The 13370-nt window shown below is 42.9% G+C and overlaps 1 protein-coding gene across 1 annotated transcript in view; it reads left to right on the plus strand.

Moving 5' to 3' along the window:
- Positions 1–13370, plus strand: part of LOC138261557 (uncharacterized) — a 403078-nt gene that overhangs the window by 265422 nt on the left and 124286 nt on the right. Inside the window, exon 10 of the mRNA XM_069210617.1 lies at positions 6572–6720. Coding sequence (XP_069066718.1) covers positions 6572–6720 — 149 coding nt within the window. The remainder of the gene's footprint in view (positions 1–6571; positions 6721–13370) is intronic.

Here is a 13370-nt window from a genome sequence, read left to right on the forward strand (position 1 = left end):
AGCCGAAAAAACAATCGACAGGGCTTTCGGAGCCGAAAAAAGCGACATCAGACCCTGTTTCTGGCTCCTATACTGAAGAGCATTCTATGTCTTCTCAAATGAAGAAACATAGATTTGAACAAGAACTGCAATCCACTGACGTGGATCACACGCAAAAGCGTATCTTTATTCAGCAGGGGACTGGGAAGATCAGTACCCTTCCACCTGTCAAACGAAAGAGAACGCTTCAGTTTACTCCTCAGCAACAAACAGCACAAAAGGTAACACCTCCTCCCTCGCCTCCACCTGTAACTCCGGCTTCGCCAACTTACACCCCGTCACATTCGCCAGCTCACACCGCCATGAGCCACGATGACCAAGATCAGGATGCGTGGGACTTGTACGACGCACCAGTGTCTGATAACAGCCCAGACACATACCCAACTAGGCCATCACCACCGGAAGACAGCACAGCCTACTCACAAGTGGTGGCTAGAGCAGCACTATTCCATAATGTGGAACTACACTCGGAACAAGTAGAGGATGATTTTTTATTTAACACCCTCTCTTCAACCCACAGCTCCTACCAAAGCCTGCCGATGCTCCCAGGCATGCTACGCCATGCAAAGGACATTTTCAAGGAGCCAGTTAAAAGTAGGGCAGTGACGCCTAGGGTGGACAAAAAGTATAAGGCGCCTCCTACGGACCCTGTATTCATCACCTCTCAGCTGCCACCAGATTCTGTGGTGGTAGGGGCTGCCAGAAAACGGGCAAATTCACACACTTCTGGGGATGCACCTCCCCCAGATAAAGAAAGTAGGAAGTTCGATGCAGCCGGGAAGAGGGTTGCTGTCCAAGCAGCAAACCAGTGGCGCATCGCAAATTCACAAGCGCTGCTAGCGCGATACGACAGAGCCCACTGGGATGAGATGCAGCATCTCATTGAACATCTCCCAAAAGATCTGCAAAAAAGAGCAAAACAGGTTGTTGAGGAGGGTCAAAACATTTCCAACAATCAAATACGCTCCTCCATGGATGCAGCAGACACGGCCGCAAGAACCATTAATACGTCGGTTACCATCCGTAGGCACGCATGGCTCAGAACGTCTGGATTCAAGCCAGAAATTCAGCAGGCAGTGCTTAACATGCCAGTAAACGAAAAACTTCTGTTCGGTCCGGAGGTCGACACAGCCATAGAAAAGCTCAAGAAGGACACTGACACTGCCAAGGCCATGGGCGCACTCTATTCCCCGCAGAGCAGAGGATCTTATAACACCTTCCGCAAAACACCTTTTAGAGGAGGGTTTCGGGGTCAGGCCACACAAGCTAGCACCTCACAGTCCGCACCGCCCACCTACCAGGGACAGTACAGGGGAGGTTTTCGGGGCCAGTATAGAGGGGGGCAATTCCCTAGGAATAGGGGAAGATTTCAAAGCCCCAAAACCACTACCAACAAGCAGTGACTCACATGTCACACACCCCTCCCACACAACACCAGTGGGGGGGAGGATACGTCAATATTACGAAGCATGGGACAAAATAACTACAGACACATGGGTCCTAGCAATTATCCAGCATGGTTATTGCATAGAATTCCTGCAATTCCCTCCAGACATACCACCAAAATCACAAAATTTAACAAAATACCATTCACAGCTTCTAGAGATAGAAGTTCAAGCACTACTGCAAAAGAATGCAATAGAATTAGTACCAAGCACACAAATAAACACAGGAGTTTATTCACTGTACTTCTTGATACCAAAAAAGGACGAAACACTGAGACCAATTCTAGACCTCAGAGTAGTAAACACATTCATCAAATCAGACCACTTTCACATGGTCACACTACAAGAAGTGTTACCATTGCTCAAAAAACACAACTACATGACAACCCTAGACCTCAAGGACGCATATTTCCATATACCAATACATCAATCACACAGGAAATATCTAAGGTTTGTATTCAAAGGAATACATTACCAATTCAAAGTATTGCCTTTTGGTTTAACAACCGCTCCAAGAGTATTCACAAAATGCCTAGCAGTAGTCGCTGCACACATCAGAAGGCAGCAAATACATGTGTTCCCGTATCTAGACGACTGGCTAATCAAAACCAGTTCGCTCACACAATGCTCAAACCACACAAATCAAGTCATACAAACCCTCTACAAACTAGGGTTCACCGTCAACTTTGCAAAATCAAACATTCTGCCAAGCAAAGTACAGCAATATCTAGGAGCCATAATAGACACGACAAAAGGAGTAGCAACGCCAACTCCACAAAGGATCCACAATTTCAACAGGGTCATTCAACACATGTCTCCAAACCAAACAATACAAGCAAGAACAATACTACAGCTCCTAGGCATGATGTCCTCATGCATAGCCATTGTCCCAAACGCAAGACTGCACATGAGGCCCTTACAACAGTGCCTAGCCTCACAGTGGTCTCAAGCACAGGGTCACCTTCTAGATCTGGTGTTGCTAGACCGCCAAACTTACCTCTCGCTTCTATGGTGGAACAGTATAAATTTAAACATAGGGCGGCCTTTCCAAGACCCAGTGCCAGAGTACGTAATAACAACAGATGCTTCCATGACAGGGTGGGGAGCACATCTCAATCAACACAACATAAGAGGACAATGGAACATACATCAAACAAAACTGCATATAAATCATCTAGAATTATTAGCAGTTTTTCAAGCACTAAAAGCTTTCCAACCAATCATAACCCACAAATACATCCTTGTCAAAACAGACAACATGACAACGATGTATTATCTAAACAAACAAGGAGGAACACATTCAACGCAGTTAAGCTTGTTAGCTCAAAAAATATGGAAGTGGGCAATCCACCATCAGATTGGTCTAATAGCACAGTTTATTCCGGGGATCCAGAATCAGCTGGCAGACAATCTCTCTCGAGATCACCAGCAAGTCCACGAATGGGAAATCCACCCACAGATTCTGTACACCTACTTCACACTCTGGGGAACACCACAAATAGACTTATTTGCAACAAAAGAGAACGCAAAATGCCAAAACTTCGCGTCCAGATACCCACACAAGCAATCCCAAGGCAATGCCCTATGGATGAACTGGTCAGGAATATTTGCTTACGCTTTTCCTCCTCTCCCTCTCCTTCCTTACCTAGTAAACAAATTGAGTCAAAACAAACTCAAACTCATTTTAATAGCACCAACTTGGGCAAGACAACCCTGGTACACAACACTGCTAGATCTGTCTGTAGTACCACACATCAAACTGCCCAACAAACCAGATCTGTTAACGCAACACAACCAACAGATCAGACACCCGGACCCAGCATCGCTGAATCTAGCAATCTGGCTCCTGAAATCCTAGAATTCGGACACTTACAACTTAGCCAAGAGTGTATGGAAGTCATAAAGCAGGCCAGAAGGCCATCCACTAGACACTGCTACGCAAGTAAGTGGAAAAGATTTGTTTGGTACTGCCATCATAATCAGATACAACCGCTAGATGCAACTCCAAAACATATAGTAAATTACTTGCTCCATTTACAAAAAGCAAAGCTAGCCTTCTCTTCTATTAAAATACACCTTGCAGCAATATCTGCATACCTGCAAACTACCTATTCAACTTCCTTGTATAGGATACCAGTTATCAAAGCATTTATAGAAGGGCTTAAAAGAATTATACCACCAAGAACACCACCTGTTCCTTCATGGAACCTAAACGTGGTTCTAACAAGACTCATGGGCCCACCTTTCGAACCCATGCACTCTTGCGGAATACAATTCCTAACCTGGAAAGTTGCCTTTCTCATCGCCATTACATCTCTAAGAAGAGTAAGTGAAATTCAAGCGTTCACAACACAAGAGCCTTTTATACAAATACATAAAAATAAGGTCGTCCTACGACCTAATCCAAAATTTTTACCAAAAGTTATTTCACCATTCCATCTAAATCAAACGGTAGAACTACCAGTATTTTTCCCACAGCCAGATTCTGTGGCTGAAAGAGCACTACATACATTAGATGTCAAAAGAGCATTAATGTACTACATTGACAGAACAAAGAACATCAGAAAAACTAAACAGCTATTTATTGCATTCCAAAAACCTCATGCAGGTAACCCAATATCAAAACAAGGTATAGCCAGATGGATAGTTAAATGCATCCAAATCTGCTACCTTAAAGCAAAAAGACAACTGCCCATTACTCCCAGGGCACATTCAACAAGGAAAAAAGGTGCTTCAATGGCCTTTTTAGGAAACATCCCAATGCAGGAAATATGTAAGGCAGCCACTTGGTCTACGCCTCACACATTCACCAAACACTACTGTATAGATGTGCTATCCGCACAACAAGCTACAGTAGGTCAAGCTGTATTAAGAACTCTATTTCAGACAACTTCTACTCCTACAGGCTAAACCACCGCTTATGGGGAACTAACTGCTTACTAGTCTATGCATACCATGTGTATCTACAGCGACAGATGCCATCGAACTGAAAATGTCACTTACCCAGTGTACATCTGTTCGTGGCATCAGTCGCTGAGATTCACATGGACCCACCCACCTCCCCGGAAGCCTGTAGCAGTTCAGAAGTTACCTTCAATTTTGTACATTTGTATATATATTACTTAATCCTTTAATAGGTACATACTTACATTTTTCATTGCGCGGGCACTATTACTATAGTACAACTCCTACCTCACCCTCTGCGGGGAAAACAATCGAAGATGGAGTCGACGCCCATGCGCAATGAGCACAGAAGGAGGAGTCACTCGGTCCCGTGACTCGAAAACACTTCTTCGAAGAAAAACAACTTGTAACACTCCGACCCAACACCAGATGGCGAGCTCATGCATACCATGTGAATCTCAGCGACTGATGCCACGAACAGATGTACACTGGGTAAGTGACATTTTCATTTCCTGGCTACAATCCTTCCCAAACTGGGCTCAGACCGATAGTGTGGCATTACACAGAGAGGATGCCATGGGATTGCGTAAGCATCCAATTGCCAGTAGTTGGGATGGTATAATGGCAGACCTTCACACAGGCATGTGAGACTCCCATCTACCCTGCACCAGTGCAACTGATCCCCCCGTAAACTTAAATAGTTCGGTCCTCTGCCTTGATCTCACAGCCCCCCCCCCCCCACCACATACACACAGAGGAAACCAGATCCCTGCAAACTGACTTTGTTTTTGCCATGAGATAACGTGCCAACTTGAGCGTCCCCCACTTAGACAACAATGAGCGACTCGCAGCGAAGTTAGGGTTTAGCATGATAGGTAAAGTTGTTATAGCCTCCCATGCCAATTTTAGTTCTACACAGTGCCTATTGTGCACTTCTGACATAAGCACACAATAGATGCCTTCCTTAAATGCCCGCTGCAAAAAGGGCTGAAATTCCTCTGATTGTATACCACATGCATGTTATTTTATAGTTTGTTTGCATGCAGACTGCATTGATTACATGTGTGAAATATGTCTAATTAAATCAATGAAGATCGCACAATTTGCTTAATCCCATGCCTGTGAAGTAAAGTATTGTAGAGAAAAGAATTTGGGTGTATAGATAAGGGACTGATGGCGCTCAGGAAGCTAATTGGCCACACATCTCATTAGGGGTTGCCTACACAAGGGAAAACACCCTTCCCTTACAGGTTCAAAGGAACCCAAACAAATGATAAACATACAGTGAGGTCCCCCCTCGTATTTCTTTGTTAAATAATGAATTTCACACAGTTTATCAGTTATAGCGATCAAACAGGTAAAAAATCAAGTGAGTAAGGTTCAAGTGAACGCAATCTTAAATATCACATCAGTCTTTATAAAGTCCAATTCCATCCAGGATTTATTGAATCACATCTTCCAATAATCAATATGTTTCATGAAGATACATCTTGACCCATACACATTGAGCCAACACGTGTTTCGTCTTGGGATAATCCTTTTGTCCCCAACGACTTCTTCAGGGCTCTCGAGTTTTAGTATTTCACGAGTAATTTGAGGTCCGTATATTCCAAGGCTCCTACAGTTCTGAACAGATCACAAGAGGTGTTCCCCTCGTAAGGGAACGCTTTCAAGTATTGTAGAGGACTGCTAGCCATACGTTATATTGTAATGTCTAAATGCCATATACCTGTATGTATGTAATATCACAACATGTAACACTACCACAAAAAGCAATAAACGTATCTAAACAAAAACAAATTAAGGTAAGTGGATATGGTGTTAAAACAGTAAATCAATACTTTCCTGTGTGTGCTTACTTTGACGATATACAGGAAGTCCATATTGCGAAGTCCATGGTAGTAGTGGTCAATATTTCTATCCTCAGTATTGTGACATACACCATTTACTCCTAAGTTCAGAGATAATCAAAACCTTCAGCTACTTCAAATGATCCTATTGGTCAGGTAAAGTATGTGTTGGGTATGCAAGCAGGAAACCACAGATAAGCAAGTGATATGACTATGCTCACGAATAGGCAGTATGACCAAAAGCAGTTAAGAGGGCAAAGCCCGACACACTGTTTAGATTATCCCACGAAGGCAGTCATACATGCTGAACTCTATCTTTATTCTTTGTTTCAGAACGGGACCATTGTCTTTGAGCCGCTGTTCCTGCTGCCATCCATATCAGACACTAGAATTTGCAGAGTCTGATCCAACCCCTGGTTTGGAGAACATCTGCCCAAAGAAAAACCTGTCTGTGCTGCTTGACATCTGCCTGCAAAACATTAGTAAGTAGAACTCCGCAAACATTGGCAGTGATTAGACATTTTCAGAAGGTTTGCTGAATGGAAAGCATTGATCTTTGATGATAGGGACAGGGCATAGGAAGTAAAGAGTGTAATCAGCCCCATCTGTGATGTGAAGAAATGACATACTGCAAAGTAAAATCTGTTATCTTCTCTAATCTGATTTTCTAACTTTCTACCCATTCTATTCTCGCCTGTTAGCTCTATCTCCCTCTCTCTTTCTTCTATTAGCACAGCCACCTCCATCACCATCGTGCGCACTCACTCTTTCCAAGCAGCTCTTTCCTCCTCTACATCTCTAACTCCTTCTCCAGTGCCTCTTTCTCTCTTCTCTACTTTTAGGTATTCACTCATATTATACTTATCCCCTTTTATATCTTTTTCTTTCTCCCCTCACTATTTACCCCAATTACTACTTTCTTTTCAATACATTTTTTTCACTTCCTTCTTTTTCTTTCCTAGCTTTCGCCCTCCATTTAGCTGCTTCCTCGACTTTACATATCTCCCTGTCCTAACTTACAAACCCCTCCCTTTCTTTCTCATCTATACATTTAATTTTGCAGAGTTAAACTTTTCTAGGTTCACATGCTGCGCATTACTGGAAAATATATAATGCTAAATACTGTAATTTAGTTACTGTGTTATAGAACCTATTATCTTTCTCCGCTTGAGTTGGGTGTTCATGGGTATATATGATTATCTTGTGGTATATTTGCTGTTTCGGACCAGATAATGTTAGACTTTGCTTGGCTTTGTTTAGTAGAGCACTTGCACATCAATTGTGACTCGCACTTCATCTCAGGAGATTAAAGGTAGATTTTTATTCTAAATACTTTCCGTATGAAAAGCAGCTACTAGATTAAAGCCAGGTTGACTCAAGTCTGTTGGCGTAGTCCGTGGAGATGGCAGAAGCCTGTGAGTCTCCAGGTGTAGTAACAACTCTTTAATGGAGAAGGAAGGATAACCAAGTTAACCTTCTGTTAAAAAACAATAATGGGGCCATATTATTGAAGAGATTGAAAATACTAGATTAAGCCACTGTCAGGAATGTTTGTGTATGGCTACTGTTAGAAACCTTAAACATGAATCATCAGTTTAGTTCTCTGCTTTTCACTGCTGTAAAAGAAATCCCCATAGGGATGTGCTTCCTAAGTCTTACCCTGCTTAGCATGAGTCTTTTTGGGCCCTAGGGAGACATGAACTGGTGAGTCATGAAGTGCACTTGCCCCACTTCTCTCCTGCCTCCCATATGTCTGTATTACACTGCTGAGCTATACAGTGCAGTTGCCACACACCCTATCTCCTGCCTCCACAGATGATTAACTTAAAAAAGATGTACCAAGGATAAAAAGACCTCGGACTTCACCTGTGTTGAGAGGAAAAAGAGAGCACTGGAGGTCGAGATTAAACACCTCATTAAAAAAAGAACAGGGTTTTTGAGAATGCGGTGTCTCTTCAGGGAATTGCAGCGTTTGGGGATAAAGAATCCAGGGCAGGGGGTAGAAACACCTGTGGTAGAGGAAACGGCACAGGAGATCAAGCATGAGATAGAAATGGAGGAAGAATATCGATACACTCACCCCAAAGCAGAGGGGCTAGTGTTCGACACACACGTTGTAGAGGAGACCTTAAAATATGGAGGCAGACTCCACTGTAGATATGAATCTTTCAAGACCACCCTGTCTGGATGACATATTTCATGTACCATCAGGTTATCAGAAGAGCGCCAGGCGCCTTTTGGGTTCAAATTAAGTTTGAAGGGGACACTTGATTCCTCTTGGAGACACAAAAGCCTATAAACAGGAAAAACACATTTTACCATTATTACCAAGCGTTCACCAGCAGGGAAGAAAGATTGTTGCTAAGCCTACTACAAATAAGGAAATAACGCCCAGCGTAGAGAAGAAATACTTAGCATCCCCACAAGACCCCAGGTGCATACAGATACATGTAGAGCCCAACTCCTTCCTAGTCTCCACAGCGAGAAAGAGAGTCATGTCATCATCTTCTGTGGTACTGGCACCATATGGTGAAAGCAGGAGACAGGAGGCAGTTGGTAGTAAGATACAAAAAACAGCAGCCATTCAAAGGCGCATTTCCAATTCCACCGCCCTCCTTAGTAGATATGCACACCAACATTTGGAGGACATGAAGGCCCTGATGTCCCATCTACTGGAAGAATATGAAAAGAGGGTAAGGCAGTCATAGATGAGAGCTACAATATAGCCAATTTATGCTTGAATTCAGCACTGGACTTAGCAGACCTAGCAAGCTGATACCTTGCTACAGGCATTGTGCCACTCTGCTTGGAGAACCCAAGTGGAACAGTTCACCATCACTGATGCCTCATTAGTGTCTTTAGCCAGCAAACATGCAAACCCTGCTGCACCATTCACTGAGTTTCTGCCGTTTATTAACCAATATCATTGTAGGTCGACGGGCAACGAAGTCACTAATATCCAAAGACCGATAGCAAAGGCGATAGCATTAAACTTGGGGGAAGCCCAGTCAATAGACACCCTTTCTCTGGTGTGAGACAGGAAAGCCCTCTGGGCTGATAATTCATGTAAGCATGTTAACCAACATACTGCTCCCCTCCATAATCCTACGTTGTATAGTATGAAGTGTTTCACTTTATATTTGATCAGTGTCCATAAACTTAAGGAAAAGGCTTGTGGGAACAGATTTCCTGATTAACACGGTCATCCACTGTATTGGGTTTCAGAGGGGTTGTCTTATCTCTTATCCATTCGGACATTCTTTTTGCTTAAGGTATAACAAAAACTCTAACTCTTTAGATTACATCAGACTAGAACGTATTCACCAAAATGTGCCTGAGGGTTTAGCGAACTTGAATGATCTACTTTATCATCAGGTTCCACCATCAATTGCAAATATAATATTCATCAATTCATTGCAACTGACCTTCCCTAGCCCTCTAGTATGCTTTCTGTTGTGGGACAATAAGATGTTTGAAAAAGGTCTTTATTACCCACCCTCAAACTAACTTTCCATCAGACTGTCACAATCTTCTACAACACGCTTTGACGAGGGACATTTAGCTGTGTCAAAAAGCTTACCAGGTCCTCAGTCTCATTCTAACACCCCATTAAAAGATATTGATTGAATGCATTTACCTGGGATTGCTAGCATTACAAATACTGATCTCTTGAGCTATCTCCAACAATTCTTCTCTTTTTAATCCATCGCCCAATACATATTCCGTTTCTAATGATGACTCTGCATGTATTCCTAGAATCCATCTCCTCTCATGGAATTCTAGTGGCATACACCATAAAATCACTGATACTACATGGAAAAGGTTCATGGATTCATACCATATTGCTTTAATTGAGGAAGTTTGGGCCACGTCTCCAATTCGTATAGGAGGGTATGTCTATTATTGCATCAACGCTACACCTTACACTGATGGCAAGCCCTCTGGTGGGTTGATTATTTGGGTAAAGATTTCTCTTCATCGCGTTGTTAAAAAATGAGATATTTCATCTCCTGTATTCTGGAGATAAATATTAGGTACACAAAAGGGCTTTAGATTAATATTTTTAATGTTTCCAGTTGTTCAGCAGCTAAAAACAGAGTCCCCAACTTTTAGAACCCCCTTCCGATGATTCTAGTGCAGGTGATTTGAACACTACTTATGAACCTCTTGACTGTATGACCAGCATAACCCAACGGGACTCGCTAGAACTGAGCAGTGAGGCCAGCGTGAAGGAAAACCACATTTCCGGTGCAAGAAGTGCTTCTGAAATCTACCTCAGATACATTTTTACTTGTGTGTATGTCTGGCACATTCATCATAGCGATTTTTTAAAAACTTTAAATAACTAAGGCACAAACTTAACTTAAACTAGAGTCAAGAAACACTTAAAGGTCTCTCTCCCATTGCTAGCGCCTGGACCGTAAGCGCCCCTCTTCGCGACGCCCAGGAGCTGGTTCTGTTGCGTTGCGTTGTTACTGGAGTGTGTCAGAGACATTGTTTACAGAGCTGCCAAGTGACGTGTAGCGCCCTCAGCAAGTTTTGATTTTCAGCAAGTGGCACTTTAAATCTGTGCGGTTAGGTGCGGACCTGTAGCTTAGGTTCATATTTGTAACATAGAAATACAGGTACCAGAATGCACCTGCTGTAAGCTCAAGAGCCAGGATTGGGTGAAGTGGTACAAACGAGTCTGGCAGCTGTTTAGAGGTTCTGAGACGCTGAAGCCCGGGGTGGGTCTTCCTCTCCCAGGTTCCCTTTCCACCTACCTGCCTCATAACTATTGCGCACTTCACGCTGCGTGGGACTCTGGCAGCTGTTTAGAGGCTCTGAGACGCTGAAGCCTGGGGTGGGACTTCATCCCCCAGGCTCCCTTTCCACCTACATGGCCTCATAACTATTGCGCACTTCACGGGCCCGTCATCGCCCGATTGAGGTCGGGCTGGGCCAATTTCTGATGTGATTAGTAAGTACAGAAGAATTTTATTTTGTATTTGAGGATTCATTAACTACTTACTTACCTACCTGAAATGGGGAAACGGAAAGCTGTTGACTCCTCTGCCCCTATGAGCGGTATAAAAAAAGTTAGGAAAAGAGCAGGCAATCAAGAAAGCACAGGCACTCCCAAAGACTTGAGTCCTCTTCATGCTAACGACTTATTATTTGAAGAGGTTGATGCTTTATTAAAAACAAATTCTCATTTATCGCCTATTCGCAGTGGAGTGCCTAGGAAGGAGAAAATCCCTGAAATGTTCTCAAAGAGCAAGAGGACACAAGGTATTTCTACTCCTGTTGAGACCAGCATGACCAAGGACGCTTTAGGGGGAAATCCCTCACACACTCCTTTGGCACCTTCATGTTGTGATTTGGGAACCTTGAAATGTCAGAGGGACGCTTTATCTACGGGTGCTGAAACTTTTCCCCCTTCCATTAAGCCCAGTAGTCAAGGTGGTTCCCAATATCTTGCGTTCAAACCGATTTGAGCTATTGACAGAGGTTGAAGATCCACTGGCTTGCATAATACATTCTGCAATAGGAACTGCTACTGACATCAACTCTTCGACTACCCCTCCTTCTGTTCCTGAGGACTTACAGCTTTTGGGCAAAGGGACTGATTTAGCTATTGTTCTCCAGAAAATTGATTAAATAAAATCCATGGTGTTAATATTAATGGGACTTATGAAGGAGAATATAATGCAGAAAAAAATCTGTAGATGTCAGCAGCCACATGGGGAGATAAAATAGGATGGGAGTATTGTTCCATTAAAGTTAGGACTAGAAATTGACAGCCAACCTCAAGTGTTAGCTCAGTCCCTCCCCCATACAATCCAATTTCATCTAGCATTGGAGATAACCAGGTAGCACTTGCCAATGTCAGGTGGAAGCACAATCAAGTTCCCAATTTTAGGAATCATGAGGTATCTCATGCCCTTGCTTCCGCTCAGTTACATGTTGCCAATGAGAGAGGATACCCCCTTGCCTCCTTGTAGTAAGGATAACTCCCTTATACCCTCTGCCCATTTTTTCAAATCCTTTTCTGATATTAATACTCAGTATGATCAGAGTTTGAGGATGGGACGTAGTGATTGTACAATGTATATGATTGATGTGCCCAAGCTACCGCTTGGTGCTTTTGAGAACCATGAGTCTTTGATCAATAAAGCCATTCATTGGCTACGCACCCAACGCAATTGTCTCTGTTATCCGCTCTGATATTCTAAAGGTGGAAAGATGTTGCGTTCCAGGGTCTATGCATGATTTTATTTCAGTTTGCTTTTCCAAAAAGACCTTGGTGGAGCAATTAATGGATTTTGAAGCACGTACATATCACTTAAGGGCTTCGAGAGGGATTGGTATTAGTCTTGCCCCCCACCCTACTTGTACTCATTCTATGAGGTACTCTATCCCCATTCAAGTTCATCAATCTCATATGGAACCTAGAATGCCCCCTACATCAATAGTCTCTGGATGACTAAATGTTGCTCAGGTAGTGCCTCTGGGGGTATCTCAAGGGGTTATACATTTTGAGAGGTCAGTTACTCCTATTGTTAATTCTGGGTTGCCTAAGGCTGAGATACTATTGATGTCATGGAATCTAGCACGATTAGGCAGGAAACTGGGAGATCCAGAGTGGATTACTTGTATTAACAGCCAGGATGTTTGTTTATTTCAGAAATTTGGGCTGAGGAACAGTTATATATACAAGGGTTTATGTTGTATAGTATCCCTGCCCAACCTCCAGAGAAGGGTTTAGGTCGCGCAAAAGGAGGTTTATTGATGTTATTAAATAAGAAGTTATACTGTGACTATTCACCATTAAAGATAGATTCTGTGGATATTATGGGAGTTAAACTTACATTCCATCAGAATTTTAGGATTATTTTAATTAATGTTTATGCGCGTTCGGTACCTCGACGATCGGAGTCTCAGACATTGTCAGTTGTTTGAATTTTTTGATTTTTTTTGTACCCCTCGCTTTTTTTAGTAATAGTAGGAGATTTAAATTGCACTTTTGAACCCTCGATGATTAATAGTGGGTTAACTGATGAAGAAGATGAATTGTGGGGAATCCCGCAATTAATGAATATCAGCCAATGTACTCATTCCCGTGTGGCCACTCAGTTGGCTACACTTTGTC

The sequence above is a fragment of the Pleurodeles waltl genome, chromosome 10, assembly GCF_031143425.1.
Source record: "Pleurodeles waltl isolate 20211129_DDA chromosome 10, aPleWal1.hap1.20221129, whole genome shotgun sequence".
NCBI classification, from domain to species: Eukaryota; Metazoa; Chordata; class Amphibia; order Caudata; family Salamandridae; genus Pleurodeles; species Pleurodeles waltl.